This window comes from Actinia tenebrosa, unplaced genomic scaffold, assembly GCF_029948245.1.
Source record: "Actinia tenebrosa isolate PJP-AT-01 unplaced genomic scaffold, QUT_ActTen_1.0 PGA_scaffold15__27_contigs__length_11533743, whole genome shotgun sequence".
Taxonomy (NCBI): domain Eukaryota; kingdom Metazoa; phylum Cnidaria; class Anthozoa; order Actiniaria; family Actiniidae; genus Actinia; species Actinia tenebrosa.
Window position 1 is genome coordinate 2,610,698 of NW_028292575.1, and position 16,356 is coordinate 2,627,053.

At 36.6% G+C, this 16,356-nt stretch overlaps 2 protein-coding genes across 2 annotated transcripts; one reads left to right on the plus strand and one right to left on the minus strand.

Moving 5' to 3' along the window:
* The first annotated feature begins 1,775 nt into the window (after nt 1–1,775).
* LOC116299150 (calcyphosin-like protein) lies at nt 1,776–9,426 on the plus strand. Its single transcript, XM_031707782.2, has 7 exons — nt 1,776–1,853; nt 4,472–4,606; nt 5,246–5,342; nt 6,527–6,607; nt 7,411–7,508; nt 8,138–8,249; nt 9,001–9,426. The coding sequence occupies exons 2-7, from the start codon at nt 4,476–4,478 to the stop codon at nt 9,100–9,102; spliced, it is 621 nt and encodes a 206-aa protein (XP_031563642.2). The 5' UTR covers nt 1,776–1,853; nt 4,472–4,475; the 3' UTR covers nt 9,103–9,426.
* A 1,722-nt stretch (nt 9,427–11,148) lies between these two features.
* LOC116299149 (uncharacterized) lies at nt 11,149–13,528 on the minus strand. Its single transcript, XM_031707781.2, has one exon. The coding sequence runs from the start codon at nt 12,860–12,862 to the stop codon at nt 12,122–12,124; it is 741 nt and encodes a 246-aa protein (XP_031563641.1). The 5' UTR covers nt 12,863–13,528; the 3' UTR covers nt 11,149–12,121.
* Between the last annotated feature and the right edge of the window lie 2,828 nt (nt 13,529–16,356).

Here is a 16,356-nt window from a genome sequence, read left to right on the forward strand (position 1 = left end):
TAATTTGAAAGACACTTATTTCATCTCTTTAAACTCCTTAACGACGATGGAGAAGACAAACACAAGGAAAGACGTGGATAGCACGCTGTGAACTAGTATTACAATTTTCATTTTGAAATAATTTGTTCTAATATTCTTCACCGCTCCTAAACACCCTTTATTCATCAGTGATTTTGTCGCTACAATGATTCGCACAAAAAAGATCTTTATATAGTTATGATAGCTGTTCGAATTTAGAAGAATTTAGTTTTGTAAAGATATATTTTCCCTTCTAATGATGATAATGTTAAAAATGATGTTATCGAAAACGTTCAGAAAACGTTTTGATGATATGAAGAAATTTTTTACGAAGTTTAAATCAAGGCGGTTTTATTATTTCTCGTCATCAAAGTCGAGGTAACCGTGGACAACTGTATAAAACCAAACGTTCAAATTCGCTATTTCATTGGTAATTTAATCGAGAAATATCGTAGACATTAAATATCGTAACCCAATAGCTAACAGAGTGCTGTAGATATAGCGGACATTCAGCGTGAATTTCGTTTAAAAAGAAAGAAAAATATTCATAACTAATTATGTTTGCAAATTGATGCAATCGCCACGGTTACTTGACAAAGAATAATACTAAATAAAATCCACTGACAAAATACTTTAGCCTTCACTTGTTATCCATGTATGTAAAGAATTGTGAGTAACAATTGAAAAAGACAATTGATAAGCTCCCAAAACTTCGTGTGATAGGTCGATCCTGGCGCTATACTAGGCACGATCCTTTTGTTTCCATTCAATAGAGGGAACACAAATACATACATCATCCATCCTACAACGATTAGACATTAGCTTCAGGCTATGGAGGCTTTTGGTAGATATGACACTTTCGTTATAAAAGTATAGTCAATAAAGTGGCATTATCTTCAATATCCTAATCATTCATCGTCATCACCACCATCATCAATGTCATCAGTCATGTCACCAGCATAAACATCATAAGTCAACATCATCTAAGCAACCAATATCATCTTCAACATCATCGGCGACTTTAACACCGCGATCATCGTCATCATAACGACCATAATATCATATGATCAGCAGCGCCAACATCATCATCATCATCCTCAATAACATCATTACATCAACATCGGCAACAATAGTCATCATCAGCCTTGGATTTGATAGTGATGTGCAACCCTGAGAACTAGCCCATCTAGTTATTACTGTTATTTTTGTAATCGATCTTCTGTGTAATCTATAATTCATCCATGGTTAACCAAGTGGTTTTAAAGACATTCAAATTAATGTTTTGTGGTTTTAAATGCGGGGGAGAAAACATTAGGTTTGAATCAAGGCATAGTCGTTTGCTGCAAGTCTACCCTCAATCAGGGAATCAGCATATATCGAGGGCACAATACGCGAAACCACCAAGGCTTGAGGGCCACACGATCGAAGAATTATTAAAAGTCAATCGAGAGTTATATTGACAGGTAATTTGCATATGCTTGTCAAAATGCATATGGCCAAATAAATGTGGTAATCTGTAATTCCTTTTTACGCATTTATTTATTTAAAGTCGCCGAAAAATATATAAAATGAAATAAAGTAGAATAAGATTAATTATTGCGGAGCCTTGGAATTGATTTTTATCACAAAGATAAAAGAAAAGAAGACTAGTGAAGAGAAGGAGAAGAAGAGAGAGATAGATTGGGAGAAATTAAATGAAAAGAACGTGGAAATAAATGATGGGTTACCTGTGTTATAGTTGACCCATTGAGCTTGAGTCGACTTGGAGCACGCCTTCCTTCGCGCTTCTCTTCATTTTCGCAAGACAAAACAGAAAAAAGTTCCTCGAAAAACTCGTAAGTTATGACCGAAAAACCTCCCTAATGACCCTAAATTCGCATAAATGACTCAAATGAAGTATTTAGCTTCTATTGGAACCTTTTTTATTCCTTTGGATGTGTTTTTCGACATAATTCAAGTGATATTTGTGCAGCACTCCACACCTAATTTATGTTTATATAAATATCGTTAACTTTGTATTCCAACGTGGCGAAAAACTCCTTCTTTGATCGTTTACTATTCCTAAAAATTAATACCTATAGCTCTTAAACTCTGAAGATATAATATTTTAACTTTGATAAACGTCAATTTAACTAGAACCAAGAAAAAAGTTGGTTTTTTCAGCGTCTTCTTTCGTTTAAGTTTATGAACTTTTTTTCGTTTCAAAGCAAACATGATCGTATGCTTTACTTATAAATCTTTTAAATATTTAATTCTTAAACTTTTAGCCTGAAAATGCTAGACAAACAAATTAGCTTTGCTTTACTATTGGATGTGTCAAATTATTTTGTCTGACCCTTGAGTAGTGATGTTTTATTCTCAGAGATAAAATACAAGCAAATTCTGAATAACTCCAAGCGTTGCTTTTAGAAATACGCCTTTTCTTTATAGTCTGTCCATTATAGTTTGGTTTCGAGCTATAGCTATAGCTGTGAAAAATAAACACCTGTTACATGCAAGGAGGCCTGACTACTTTATACTGATTAAGCTGTACAAATAGTATTAAAACTTCAAGCCTTGAATTTATCGATATTTTGAAACAACCTCTAGTTTAACCTCTGTTATTACTGCTTAGATAATTATTAGAGATATGATTCGTGTTTCTTCAAGAATATTTTTCTCATAAAAAAAATTCCGAGCACCAGGCGGGATTCGAAACTGTGACTGTTTGTTAGTCAGACACTCTAATCAATAATGCTCTAACCTCTACACTCTGTCAGGGCATGGCTAACTCACAGATCAAACCCTGAAATAACCACTGGGTTGATCTAACTCAGGGCTCGGCTAACTCACAGATTGAACCCTGGAACAACCTCTGGTCTGATCTAAGTCGGGGCATGGCTAACTCACAGATCAAACCCTGAAACAACCTCTGGGTTGATCTAAGTCAGGGCATGGCTAGCTCACAGATTGAATTGGAATTTAGCACATTAGGTTTTGCAGAGGGAGAAAAACCAGATAACCCAGAGAAAAAACTCTTAAATCAAGGGAGAGATATAAACAAACTCTCTTTACATACATGTGATGCACTGTTGAGAAATAGAATTTGACACCCCAGAAGTGAGCTATTAAAGTTGGTGCAGCACCCTTGATTCCAATAAACAGTAATTATTGAATGCGGTTTTTGTACACTATAAACAACCATCCAATCACAGACAAGATAGTAATACAGCAGATGAAATTAATTTTTAAACCCACAAGCAAAACCTTGCTAGTACGTTTTGTTCTCGCTAACAAAAATTTCAAAGTCACCAGGGATTGATCGTGGTGAATAACAAACGTTACTTGATGCAGGTTTTAATCTATTCAGTGCTTCAATTTCTGGACTGTGGCCATACTCGCAAAATTTAGCTGGTTACATTTTTTTCTTACTCAGCTAAACTACAAAATTTCACTTGCATTTTGTGAGTTTGCAATAATTATTGTAACAGGGTTCGTACTACTACTTAAACTCCTTGAATTTAATTCATGTTTTCAATGGCACTTGAAAAGCTCTTGAATTTTACGATTTTATTGAAACTCCTTGAAAACTCCTTGAACTTTTTGCTTTGATCATTACTTGCATCGTTCTGAAATAGATCTAGTCAGAAAGATTGGAAAATCTGAAATTCAGCCATGTGCAACCACCATGCAAAACCTGGGCATAGTTAGCTGAACATACTCCTTGAAAATTCATTTTTGGGTCCTTGTATACAGCAAAAACCCACGTATAAGAATCTAGGTTTTTTCAAGTTAGCCTAAACAGGTTCTTATATAAATGGTATTTAGTGTTAAATTAGGCTAACTAGGTTCTTAATTAGGTTCTTAACTTTTGTTCAAGAAATTAAGTAGTATTATTGAATACTGTAGTCTGGTCTTTAATGTCCAATTACAGTATTCTTGGAGGCTGAGGTAATCAAATGTACTACAGTATACTATTTTAATCTGATTCTGTTATAATAACCTACTGTAACCTTCACTGTAATCCTCAATAAATCTTGTACTGTACTGTATACAAAACAACAAAACATGATAAAATAAATGTCAAGGTTTCTCTTTAAAATGTTCAATGACAGAGGATTGGAATCTGCGTCAATCTCATACACATGTCTGGCATGTTATAGCATTAAAAAAGTCTAAATATAAATATTTTTGAAAAGATTGATTCTATTTTTTTTCTTTTTTAAAAATAAGAACCTGTTTTAGGATTTTAGCCTAAAATGGTTCTTATGTGAAGGGTGCTTAAAAATGAAATAATTTCATTTAGGCTATAATTATTATAGCCTAACAGGTTCTTAAATTTTAGGTTCTTATACGCGGGTTTTTACTATACTCCTTGAATAGTCCTTGAATTTTAAGTGGTTACCTCAGCACAAACCCTATTGTAATTCCATGCCCTGGTTATATGTGATTATTTCTCATTGATTAATTTTAGAATCATGTCAGTCAGTGAAGATAAAGAATTAGAACGTAAGTACGCCAAGATTCAGCAAGAAGCAACAGATCCTTTGCTGAAATTGCAAGCTGCTTTGTTGAGAAGAGGAGTCAATGGCATTTCAAAGTTTGGAAGGTTAGTATGATAGATCATTTTCAAATTCACACAAAACCCCTGTGTTCCTTCATTATTGAAGAGATAGAAAAGAGCACGCATGTTATGTTGAGTTATACAAGAATGCGGGAAATTGCGTGAGTCCGAGAGAAGTGCTAAGAGAAGCACAAGCCGTAGGTGAGAGATATGTATATGATGAAGGTGGGACCATGCCGGGGAATTTTAATTGGTAATTTATTCATTTTTTCCCACTTATTATCATGGGTTGGGGTTTGGTTATAGGTTTTATTTCAGTAGGGTTCGGCTTATAGTAAAGGTATTATTAGTCTCTTAGTTTAGTATCCAGACGTATAGCTACTGTAGAAAAGCTGGAATAAACTATTATTATTATTATTATTATTATTATTAGATAATTATGATTAATGTTGTTTTATGCTAGTGAAATTTGCTAATTTAAAGCAATAGCCTTATTAGCTACTAAGAGGTTTGCTAGTAACTTTTATGTAACAATATATATATTTCCTTTTGTGTAAAACCATGTCAGATATCTGGATACCCTATGGATAGTAAAAGTCATAGGTCTACAATGGGAAAAAATCAACCCCTGTATCACAGTTTCATGGTAACTAAGATAAATGCTTGATTAATTTTGTGTTGCAGGACTTTCCGTATTTACAATGACGATCGCAGTAATGCATTGAATAAAGATGAATTTGCAAAAGGCATGCAGACATGTAATTCAGGACTGTCTCCACAGGTACGTACCTAAAAGCTAACTCATAGATCAAATCTTGAAACAACCTCTGGACTGATCTAAGTCAGGGCATGGCTAACTCACAGATCGAACCCTGAAATAACCTCTGGGCTGATCTAAGTCAGGGCATGGCTAACTCACATATCGAACCCTGAAATAACCTCTGGGCTGATCTAAGTCAGGGCATGGCTAACTCACAGATTGTACCCTGGAACAACCTCTGGGCTGATCTAAGTCAGGGCATGGCTAACTCACAGATTGTACCCTGGAATAATCTCTGGGCGGATCTAAGTCAGGGCATGGCTAAATTACAGATTGTACCCTGGAACAACGTCTGGGCTGATCTAAGTCGGGGCATGGCTAACTCACAGATTGAACCCTGGAACAACCTCTGGGCTGATCTAAGTCAGGGCATGGCTAACTCACATATCGAACCCTGAAATAACCTCTGGGCTGATCTAAGTCAGGGCATGGCTAACTCACAGATTGTACCCTGGAACAACCTCTGGGCTGATCTAAGTCAGGGCATGGCTAACTCACAGATTGTACCCTGGAATAATCTCTGGGCGGATCTAAGTCAGGGCATGGCTAAATTACAGATTGTACCCTGGAACAACGTCTGGGCTGATCTAAGTCGGGGCATGGCTAACTCACAGATTGAACCCTGGAACAACCTCTGGGCTGATCTAAGTCAGGGCATGGCTAACTCACAGATTGTACCCTGGAACAATCTCTGGGCTGATCTAAGTCAGGGCATGGCTAACTCACAGATTGAACCCTGGAACAATCTCTGGGCTGATCTAAGTCAGGGTATGGCTAACTCACAGATCCAATTAAGATTTAGCATGTTGGGTTTTACAGAGAAGGAAAAACTTTAGATCCCAGGGAAAATCCCTCAGATGGAGTGAGCATCCCTAAACTACTCTGGTACATGTGATACCACCCCACCTACCTCGCTTCCCATATCTAGAATAAATTTTGGTTGAGTAAAATTTGGCTTTCTGATTGGATAAGCAGTATTCTCCTGCATTATAATTGGTTCATTGGATATTGATACTTGGTTAGTGGATGACCTGTTTATCTAGTTTGACAATTCTTTATCCTGTTTAACCTGTTGTGGACAGGAAGTGGATGACCTGTTTATCTAGTTTGACAATTCTTTAACCTGTTTAACCTGTTGTGGATAGGAAGTGGATGCCCTGTTTACCCAGTTTGACAAAGATGGTAGTGGAACTGTTGACTTTGATGAATTCATTAAGAATCTTAGGGTAAGTCTAAAATGAAGAATAGGTTGGTGATGATAGTAAGCAAGAGAATATGAACTAAGAGAAGGAATCCTACCTATATAGCCTTGTAACCATCATGTGCACAGTTTGATGCTATTTTTATATGGTAACGAGTTAAAAATAGCATCAATGATTCTAAAAATAGCATCAAAGTGTGCACATGATGGGGCACTGGGATTCCTTCTCTTAGTTTATTTTCTCTTGTAGTAAGCTATACTGTTTGTTTGTAGGTAAGGGTAGGGGGGCTGGTGATAGTAATGCCCCGTCCACACTATGCTGGATAAATTTGAATCCGTAACTTTCACACTGAAAACAGATAAAATGTTTTGTGTCCACACTAGTCTGACCAGAGGCGGCAAAATGCTTCATTGCACATCTGAGCATGTGCATTGAAGCTGAAATTGAGCCTGCGGGGAATTTTTAGCCTTCCCGCCATGTTCCCATGACAATTATGACTACATCGTATTTGAAAAATTTCGGATACAAAATGTTCTCTGTCCACACTAATACAGCTAGCCAGTGTTTTCAAATTGTTCCACTCTGGAGGCCATATTCGAAAAAATTCAGTTTTCGGTGAAGAATTGATCTGGATTCGCCCGGACTTGTGTGGACGGTAGGCCTGAACCGAATAAATAAAAATTCGGATTCAAATTTATCTGGCATAGTGTGGACAGGGCCTAAGCTATATTGTCTGTTTGTGGGTAAGGGTAGAGGGGTTGGTATGAAGCTATACTGATTTCAACTTGGCTTTCTTTAACTAATATCAATGTATCATTTCTTTCTAGCCCAAAATGAATGATTCCAGGACAGCAGTGGTCATGCAGGCATTTAACAAAGCTGATAAGACAGGAGATGGAGTGATAGCTGTCAAAGACCTTAAAGGGTGATATATAGTTTTATAAATATCCATACATTTACCCTCCCAAGGTAATGGCAGTCCAATAGCTAATAAATAGAGACATTAAAAAAGTACCAGAAAGTGTCATCCTCCGTAAACAAAGTTTATTTATGAAGTGGTGACCCACGTCAAGCTACCTGTGCCTCACAGAGTGTGTTTATGGCACCTTTGCGTGATGAGAGTAGTTTTTGCAGCTTCAAAGTTTTTCCCAGCAGCAGTTTGTAAGGACATTGTCAAATCCAAAGTATCGCAATATTTATTTTAGTATTTTTACACAAGTTAATATAATAAATCATTGGTCATAATTTACGTCTTGTGCTGTTATATTCACGGGTGAATATAACAGTAAAGGAATTTTTTTTAATGGTAACAAGCTTACATAAAATGCACTTGTGATAAAATACTAAAACAAATTTGCAGCTGCATAAGTTGCTTCAAATACTGCAAGGATGGGCTAAATTTGATACACTACAACCGCAGTACAAATATACAGATAATATAGTTAGTAATATATTAAAGAAGACTCAAGTCTTTGTAAATATTCCCTGATATTCACTTTGCCTTCTGCAAATGATATTATTGTCAATTATTGAAATTTTTATCTTTTACTACAGAGTTTATAATGTCAGGAACCACAAGAAATACCAGAGTGGTGAATGGGACGAGAAAAGATGCCTAGAAGAATTCCTCAAGAACTTTGACAGTACAACAGATCCTGATAACAAAGTATGCCAATAACAGGGCTAAAATGATGGCTGCTCAATGGCCGACATGATATGCAGACTGATCAACATGTAGCCAGTCAATGTGACCAGTGTAGGAAAATGGCCGAAGAGGTTTTGGGCCGATAAAAGCACAAAACACATCCTTTACCTTGGGCTTAATCTTTTTACATTTCAGACCATGTGTCATTCCCTAGAGTGTTATTTCTTTGTTTAATAGTTGCACTTGAAAAGATCTATACATGAATATGAATGCAAGCAACTGAGAGAATCTTATGCTCAAGAGAATGACACATGGTTTGAAATAGGTATTTCTTTTGCCCGAGGTGGAGAGGTCAATAGACCCTTTTCGAGTTCCAAATTACTGCGGTGTACCTTGATTACAGACTCATTTACTCAGGCTTAGCTTCAATTTTGTGAAGAATATTCTCAAATACCAACGGTAAAGTAAAGAATGCACAACTCCAACGATACAAACACTTTGAAATTCAACGGACCTTGACTGAGGCACGTGAATATTCTACACAAAATCGAGGCTAAGCCTGAGTAAATGAGTCTGTAATCAAGGAACACAGCGGTAATTTGGAACTTGAAAAGGGTCCTATTTTGCACATTTCAGTTGAGGGGCCATTTTTTAACCATGGGAGGGGGAGGTCAGCTATAAGATGCTGGAAAACCTTGGTTGGTATGTAAGAAATTTTTACCCATTGATTTCAAACTTCAGTCTGACCATTGCCTTTGAATATCTCTCCCAGGTTACCAAAGAAGAGTGGCTCAACTACTACACAGGATTAAGTGCAAGCATTGACAACGATGCTTACTTTGACCTGATGATAAGAAGTGCCTGGAAGCTGTAGAATACCTTGTTTACACTTTCTCTTTCAGCGATGTATTAAACTCTCTGATATTAGCACTTTGGATAAAATATTGTAACGTAACAACCGTACTCAGTTTTTAACTATTGTAATAAAGAAAGACTTTTCTAGCTTTAATATAATAATTCAAAGATTCTAGTACAAAAATAGTATCATATTCTACTTTTCCTATTCCAAGATTTTATCTTGTTTTATTGTAATTTTGTTTATCGTTTTTTAATTAATAGAAAGTTTTTTTTCTCTCTTAGTGCAGTTATTTAACTACATTAAACTCTTCTAGTAAATAAACTATGAATTCTAAAAATGTATTTGTTTATGTCGTATGAATGCTCTAGTTTTGAACATATGGTAGTGTTTTTTTTAAATTTTTATAATCCATTAGGTACTACCATGTTTCTTGATTACAGACCCGTTTATGCCCAGAGGGTACTCTTGCCTGTTTAGGGTAGGGATGTGCCGCTGAGCCCTCTGAACCCTGACCCTGTTCCAGAGTAAAAATTGCTGAAATTCATACCCTGTTCCAGAGCGAGATCGCTGAAAACCCTGTCCAGAGGAGAGAGCGTGATTTCATATACCCTGTTCCAGAGTAGAAACGCTGAAAACCATACCCGGTTTGGCGGCACGGACCCATATAGCAAATATAGGGAAGTACCCTCCCCCTCCCGGCGTTTACTCGGGTTTCAGTCATATTTCAATGTCTGAACATTTACAAATACCAACAATAAAGAATGCATAATTTAAACAATACAAATTTTTTGAAATTGAAAGTTAAAAAATTTGTTTCAACCAACCACAGAGCATTTAACTTTTTTACAGCTGGCCCTCATTTCCAGGTTACTGTAACCCAACTTCTGCATTTTAAAATTTATTTTGACAATAAATATGGAAAGGAGGATTAAAAACAATTACACTTAAACCTATGTTTGCTTTGCTCTTTCAAGCTCCAAAAATGCCTAGGGCTGGTCATTTTCACCAATCATGCTTTGTGCACAACCTTGAGCACCCAGACAGGTGAATACATACAATCCTGGACAAAAGTATTGGGACAGCAACATAAAATTACATGAAATTGTTATTTTCTCCCCCCCCCCCCCCCCCCCCTAATTCAATGTTGGGGCAAGCGGGGCATTTGCGATGATGTGTGCTTTGACCAACATTGAGTTGAGGGGAGGGGAGGGGGGGTGAGCTTAATAGATGAAATGGCATACACACATTGAGAAACTATGGATATTAAGACAATATTTAAAAATTTAGCGCTGAGTTTTCAAGTGTCCCAACGACTTTTGTCCAGGATTGTAGCTTACAAAAAATCATTTATGATTACAGTAACTACTGGATTACAACATTTGAAAGCTTTTACAACACCAGTAGTTACTGTCTTACAAAAATTCATTTACAATCACAGTTGTACTACTGGGTTACAACATCAAAGCTTTTACAACTCCAGTAGTTACTGGCTTACAAAAAATCAATTTACAATATTACAGTAACTACTGGGTTACAACATTTGAAAGCTTTTACAACTCCAGTAGTTACTGGCTTACAAACATGATTATAAACTCGGCAGTTAATTAGTTACAAGTTTTCATGGCCCGGTGAATCTCAGGTAAAAAATACTATGGATTTGCTTGTCACAAGCCTATCAGCCTGATAAGTTAGTACTGAATTCGGTAGTAGCAAAATATGTGCTGTACTGTTTTCCTTATTTTAAACTTTGTTATTCATCACAAATGTAGCATTTACAATTCAAACGACCATATTTTTTTAATTTCATGGGACTCAGTGCAGGGGGTCTATGCAGAAGAAAGCAGAGCATTGCAAGTTGCAGGTGAGATTTCTGATGTGTGTGATAAATAGGGATTATCACCTGTTAAGAGCTTGATATCATTTTTATTCACGAGTTTGCATATCATATCTCGAACAAGCGAGTCTGCGAGCAAGTGATATGATATTTCAAATGAGTGAATAAAAAAGATATCAAGCTCTTGACATTCGATTCAAAATGTTGATAAAATGACAAAAAACCAGTTTACTGTGAAGTGATATAGCATCACTTCACTGATATGGTTTTTATTCACGGCTTTATACTGATATCGACCCTAAATGTGTAATAAAACTGTAAATGTAAGCTGTGCTCCGGTCATTTTGCAACAGTGATTGCATTGCAGGTAGCGGAATAGATGTAACGTTCTGCAAATCAAAATTAAAAGGTTTATAGGGCTAGTAATACTAATAATAATATTAATAATAATAATAATATAATAATAATATAATAACAATAATATAATAATAATAGTAATAGTAATATAAGTTGCATGGAATATATCCAAGAAACGAAACCATTTTGTTGCTAATTTGTTCAATATATCAGATAATAGAATGCGTAGAGTGATTTTATTCAACCCGTGAAAGAATAGTATGCATAACAATCAGTAGTGGACTCTAAACCATTATTTTCTTTTGTTTTTACCGACCGCACTAACTAAATAGTCATTTTTCTTTCACAGGTTCATATAAAATAAAACCACTCTACCATATATATGTGAAAAACTTGGTAAGAAATGGAACAAATTTGCACAAATAATTAGTAAGTTCAGTAGACCTCAGTAGAGTGCAAGCACTTAATCCGTGAAACACGAATTACTAAATAGTGCAAAATAGTGCTAATTAAACTATAGAAAACAATGGAATTTTCATGAGATTGTGCTATTTAGTATTACTAAAGTTTCACGGTTATATTGTTTGCACTCTAGACTGTAGACTTACAAAACTTTGCACTAAATTGTTCATTTTTTTTCATGGATGATATAATTGATATATGGTATTCAGTCAAAAACACTCTAAATAGCAACAGTGTTTACACCAAAATTATCCATAAGGGTAACTCAATAAGGATTTTGATTTGATTTTATGGATTTAGTGTGCGTTACGTTTAAATAGACGCCAAGAAAATTACGATTTACAGTAAGTTTAGTACTTCACTGTCACGTAACTATACAATCTAATTTTGTATAAATTTTTTTATTGCTTCGTTCATTTTGTCTGGGTGAAGCTTCATATTAACACTTGCTTCAATTTCTTTGATCTTTTCATCACTCCAATTAAACTTCTTTGAAATCGCTGGCAAAATAAGGTTCTGTACCTCTTCTTTAAGCATGTCTGGATGAGATTGTAAACCTAGAATGTTGTCAGAGAACTTCACCAATTCTTGCTTACATGAAGATGAGCTTGCAAGGTTTATAGCGCCGTCTGGTAACTCAGTCAGGCATTCTCCATGAGATTCTAAAAGTCGTAGAGGACCATTGTCGAACAATCCTTCTAGTCCTTTGACCTTCGAAGCAGCTTCATTGCCCACGATTTCTTCTGCATGCAAGATAAAATCCTTCGAAGGGTTTGGACCAACCTGACCTCCCAACGTAGATCCAATCAACTGGTGCCCAAAACAAATCCCAACCAGTTTAGGTCTCTTTTTTGCTTTGTCAAGACTCACTAAGGCTTGAATAAACTCCTTAAGTTTTAGAATCCATTCTTTATTATCATTTGCGGAGCTTATGCTTCCAGAAATGAGAAACGCATCGAATTTTTCAAGGTCTTCAATGGTGGGAACATTTCCTCTGGTAGCATGAAATCCTGTCCACTCTTCGTCTTTGATCCTGTAAAAATCCTCATATCTTTTAACGATCCCTTCGCTTTTCCCCCACTTTTCATCATCTGAGCAAGAAATAGCTGCAAAACGTTTCATAATTAAACCCAAATTTAGAGAAAAGATTGAGAGTGTTCGAGCTTCTGGCGCATCGAGTAGAGTGTACAATATCCGGTTCAAATAACCCGAGTATCAGGCCCCCAGAGAGTGTGATACTCATGCAGGTGAGGTCGGTGAGGTCAGATTACTGAAACCATAGTTACCATATTACAATGGTTGACGGATCATTGTCCTTGAACAGTCAGTACAAAGCACTATAAGCGGAACTAACCTTGGCGTTTTTAGTCGTTTTTGACGTTTTGACTAGAGAACGAGCTTTTAGAAGCAAATTCGCCATCATACATATTTCACACGGCTAGAAGTCTGACACTAGTGGTTTGTCGTCAAATGGAACGGCGAAGAAGATATTCGGTTTTTTCCGGAAAATTTCCGTTGGAATGAACCGTTCTTTATTTTCACCAACTGAAAATATCGGATTTTCCAGACAAGTGGTAAACGCTCCTGGAAGGTCTTCTGAATAGCTCGTTATTTGTCACGTGTGCGCCATATGGCGTTATATTCCCGACAAAATTCAACATCAGGCTTTCAACATTCTTATAAAGAATTCAGTGTTTCACTTGCAATGCAATATTGTTAGTTGCTTTTCCGACATTGAAGATTTCGATTTCAACTTAGCTGTAATCTCGTCCAACATTCCATTCGAGTTCCACGATTGAACATTCGTTAATAGCTTTCCGTGCCTGGACAAAATTCAACATTGCTCTTTTGACATACATCAATTTCAACATTCAACTTTGAGAACGTTATTTTCTAAACAGTATATTAAAATGAACCACTAGAGTTTCTCGTTCAAGGACTAAGGTTTTAAAGTTTTTAGATACAAACACATAATCTATTTCCGTCATTGTTGGATTACAATCCAACATTCAAGTTCTACCATTGAACTTCACGCACGAGTGCGTTTGACCTATGCCATAGTAAGCAGATGTACAGTGATGACGTGGGCTCATCACACGTGCTTTAGTGCTGCACGAACTACACTTACTGTAGCTTGCAGAGATGGCGGACGAGGAAGCTAAAGCAATCCTTCGACGTCGCGTAGCTGAGCAGTTACTTTCTTGGGCAAACACTGGTGAGATTTCGATCGAGTGAACGATGGCATCTGTTTGAGATGCCAGAGGTTGTATCGATTTTTGTGAGAGATCGGCAAAGATACAACTCCATCATTTTCTTGCGTGTTGTCTCGGTTATCTAAATCGGAAATTGTCTGTAGAATAATACGAGGAGCTTCGAGATAAGGGTTCGCCATATTGGAATCAACGGCAGTGATCTCACAGGCTACCCAATTTCACAACTATTTTTGAGACGTGGGGGATGGGAGTACGAAACACCTCGAAATAAGGTGTTTTTTGTACAAAACAAAACAAAACAAAACAAAACAAAAAAACAAACCAAAAAAAAAATTATTCAACAGGATTCAAGGTACCACGACACGATATAAGTAACTTTCACAATATACTACAGTGTAGCTTTGTAACAGAACCCTAACTGCAATCCAACACCCCCTTACTAAGAAGCTTTAGGTGGAACTTTCAATTTAGTTCAGGCTTTAAGTTACACTTCGGGGCAGCCTCCAAACTGAAGATTAGATAAAAGCAAAATCTCACCAGTGTTTGCCCAAGAAAGTAACTGCTCAGCTACGCGACGTCGAAGGATTGCTTTAGCTTCCTCGTCCGCCATCTCTGCAAGCTACAGTAAGTGTAGTTCGTGCAGCACTAAAGCACGTGTGATGAGCCCACGTCATCACTGTACATCTGCTTACTATGGCATAGGTCAAACGCACTCGTGCGTGAAGTTCAATGGTAGAACTTGAATGTTGGATTGTAATCCAACAATGACGGAAATAGATTATGTGTTTGTATCTAAAAACTTTAAAACCTTAGTCCTTGAACGAGAAACTCTAGTGGTTCATTTTAATATACTGTTTAGAAAATAACGTTCTCAAAGTTGAATGTTGAAATTGATGTATGTCAAAAGAGCAATGTTGAATTTTGTCCAGGCACGGAAAGCTATTAACGAATGTTCAATCGTGGAACTCGAATGTTGGACGAGATTACAGCTAAGTTGAAATCGAAATCTTCAATGTCGGAAAAGCAACTAACAATATTGCATTGCAAGTGAAACACTGAATTCTTTATAAGAATGTTGAAAGCCTGATGTTGAATTTTGTCGGGAATATAAGCAGCAGTAAGGGGGACTCGCGATCGATGCCAAAGATTTAGGGGTTTAACCCGCGGAATTGCGAAGATGGGTACAGCAGATTTACGGGTATTTTACCAAGACCTAAAGTTATTTTGGTATCGCAAACGGAGGTAAAAAATATCTTATAAATATACGATGCACGAATGTAAGAAGTTCGTTAACGACTTTTGCATAATTTGTCTAAGACCTAAAGTTATCGTACCTAAGCCAGAACCCTTTTGGTGTTGTGGTAAGAAAATGCAAATAGAAGACGACACGTCAGCGCAGTGTTACGAATGTGGTAAGAATATTCGTAATGCCGTACCAAATGCTACCAGAGAGCAGTATTACGCCAATGGAGGTCGTAAGAAAACGCCATATAAGAGAATAAAATACTTCAGGGACTGGATGAGTCATATCCAAGGTTTACATCCGATATATTTAAGCGACGAAGTAAGGAAGAAAATCATAGACCATTTAGAAGAGCCAACCCCACAAAGTCTACGGAAAACGTTGAAAAAATTAAAGCTAGGGAAATATTACAAAGCTATTCCCTATCTTTTGTCTGAAATTACCGGTAAGTCTATTCCTGAGGTTTCTGATATGACAAAAGCCGAGTGGATGTTTTGTCGGCTGGAAAAGGATATTCCTTATTACCCTGACGTAATTTACGAAATATTTTACAAAATAGACCCCAACCACCCCCTGTTAGGATGGATTCCGAGGCGACAATAACATATTACGCGTAATTCATACGATGAATTTATATTACGCGTAATAATTTGCCAAATAAGGTCATGCAAATAATTTATATTACGCGTAGTAATTCGCCAAATAATTTATATTACGCGTAGTAATTCGCCAAATAATTCATATTACGCGTAATAATTTGCCAAATAATTCATATTACGCGTAATAATTCACTGAATTTATATTACGCGTAATAATTCACTGAATTTATATTACGCGTAATTTCTAGACTGACGTTCGATATGTAAATAGAATCCTGTCACGATATTTACTGAGCAAGCTTTCTTTGAAGCTCTTCTTTCGCTTCTTGGTAGATCTTTTTGCGAGATTCCTCGGAAATATCTTTTACGACTGTTTTTTTATTCCTTATGTCCGACTTTAATTTCTCGTACTTTTCCTCTTCGGCCAGAATAAGCGAGAATTCTACGTCGTCTATCTTTCTGTCACGCAGAGCCTTTGAGACAAGATCGGTAATTGTATTTACTTTAGCCCTTGACAGAGCTATTGTCGTGTCGTGCTTGGATATTTTGCTTGACAACTGT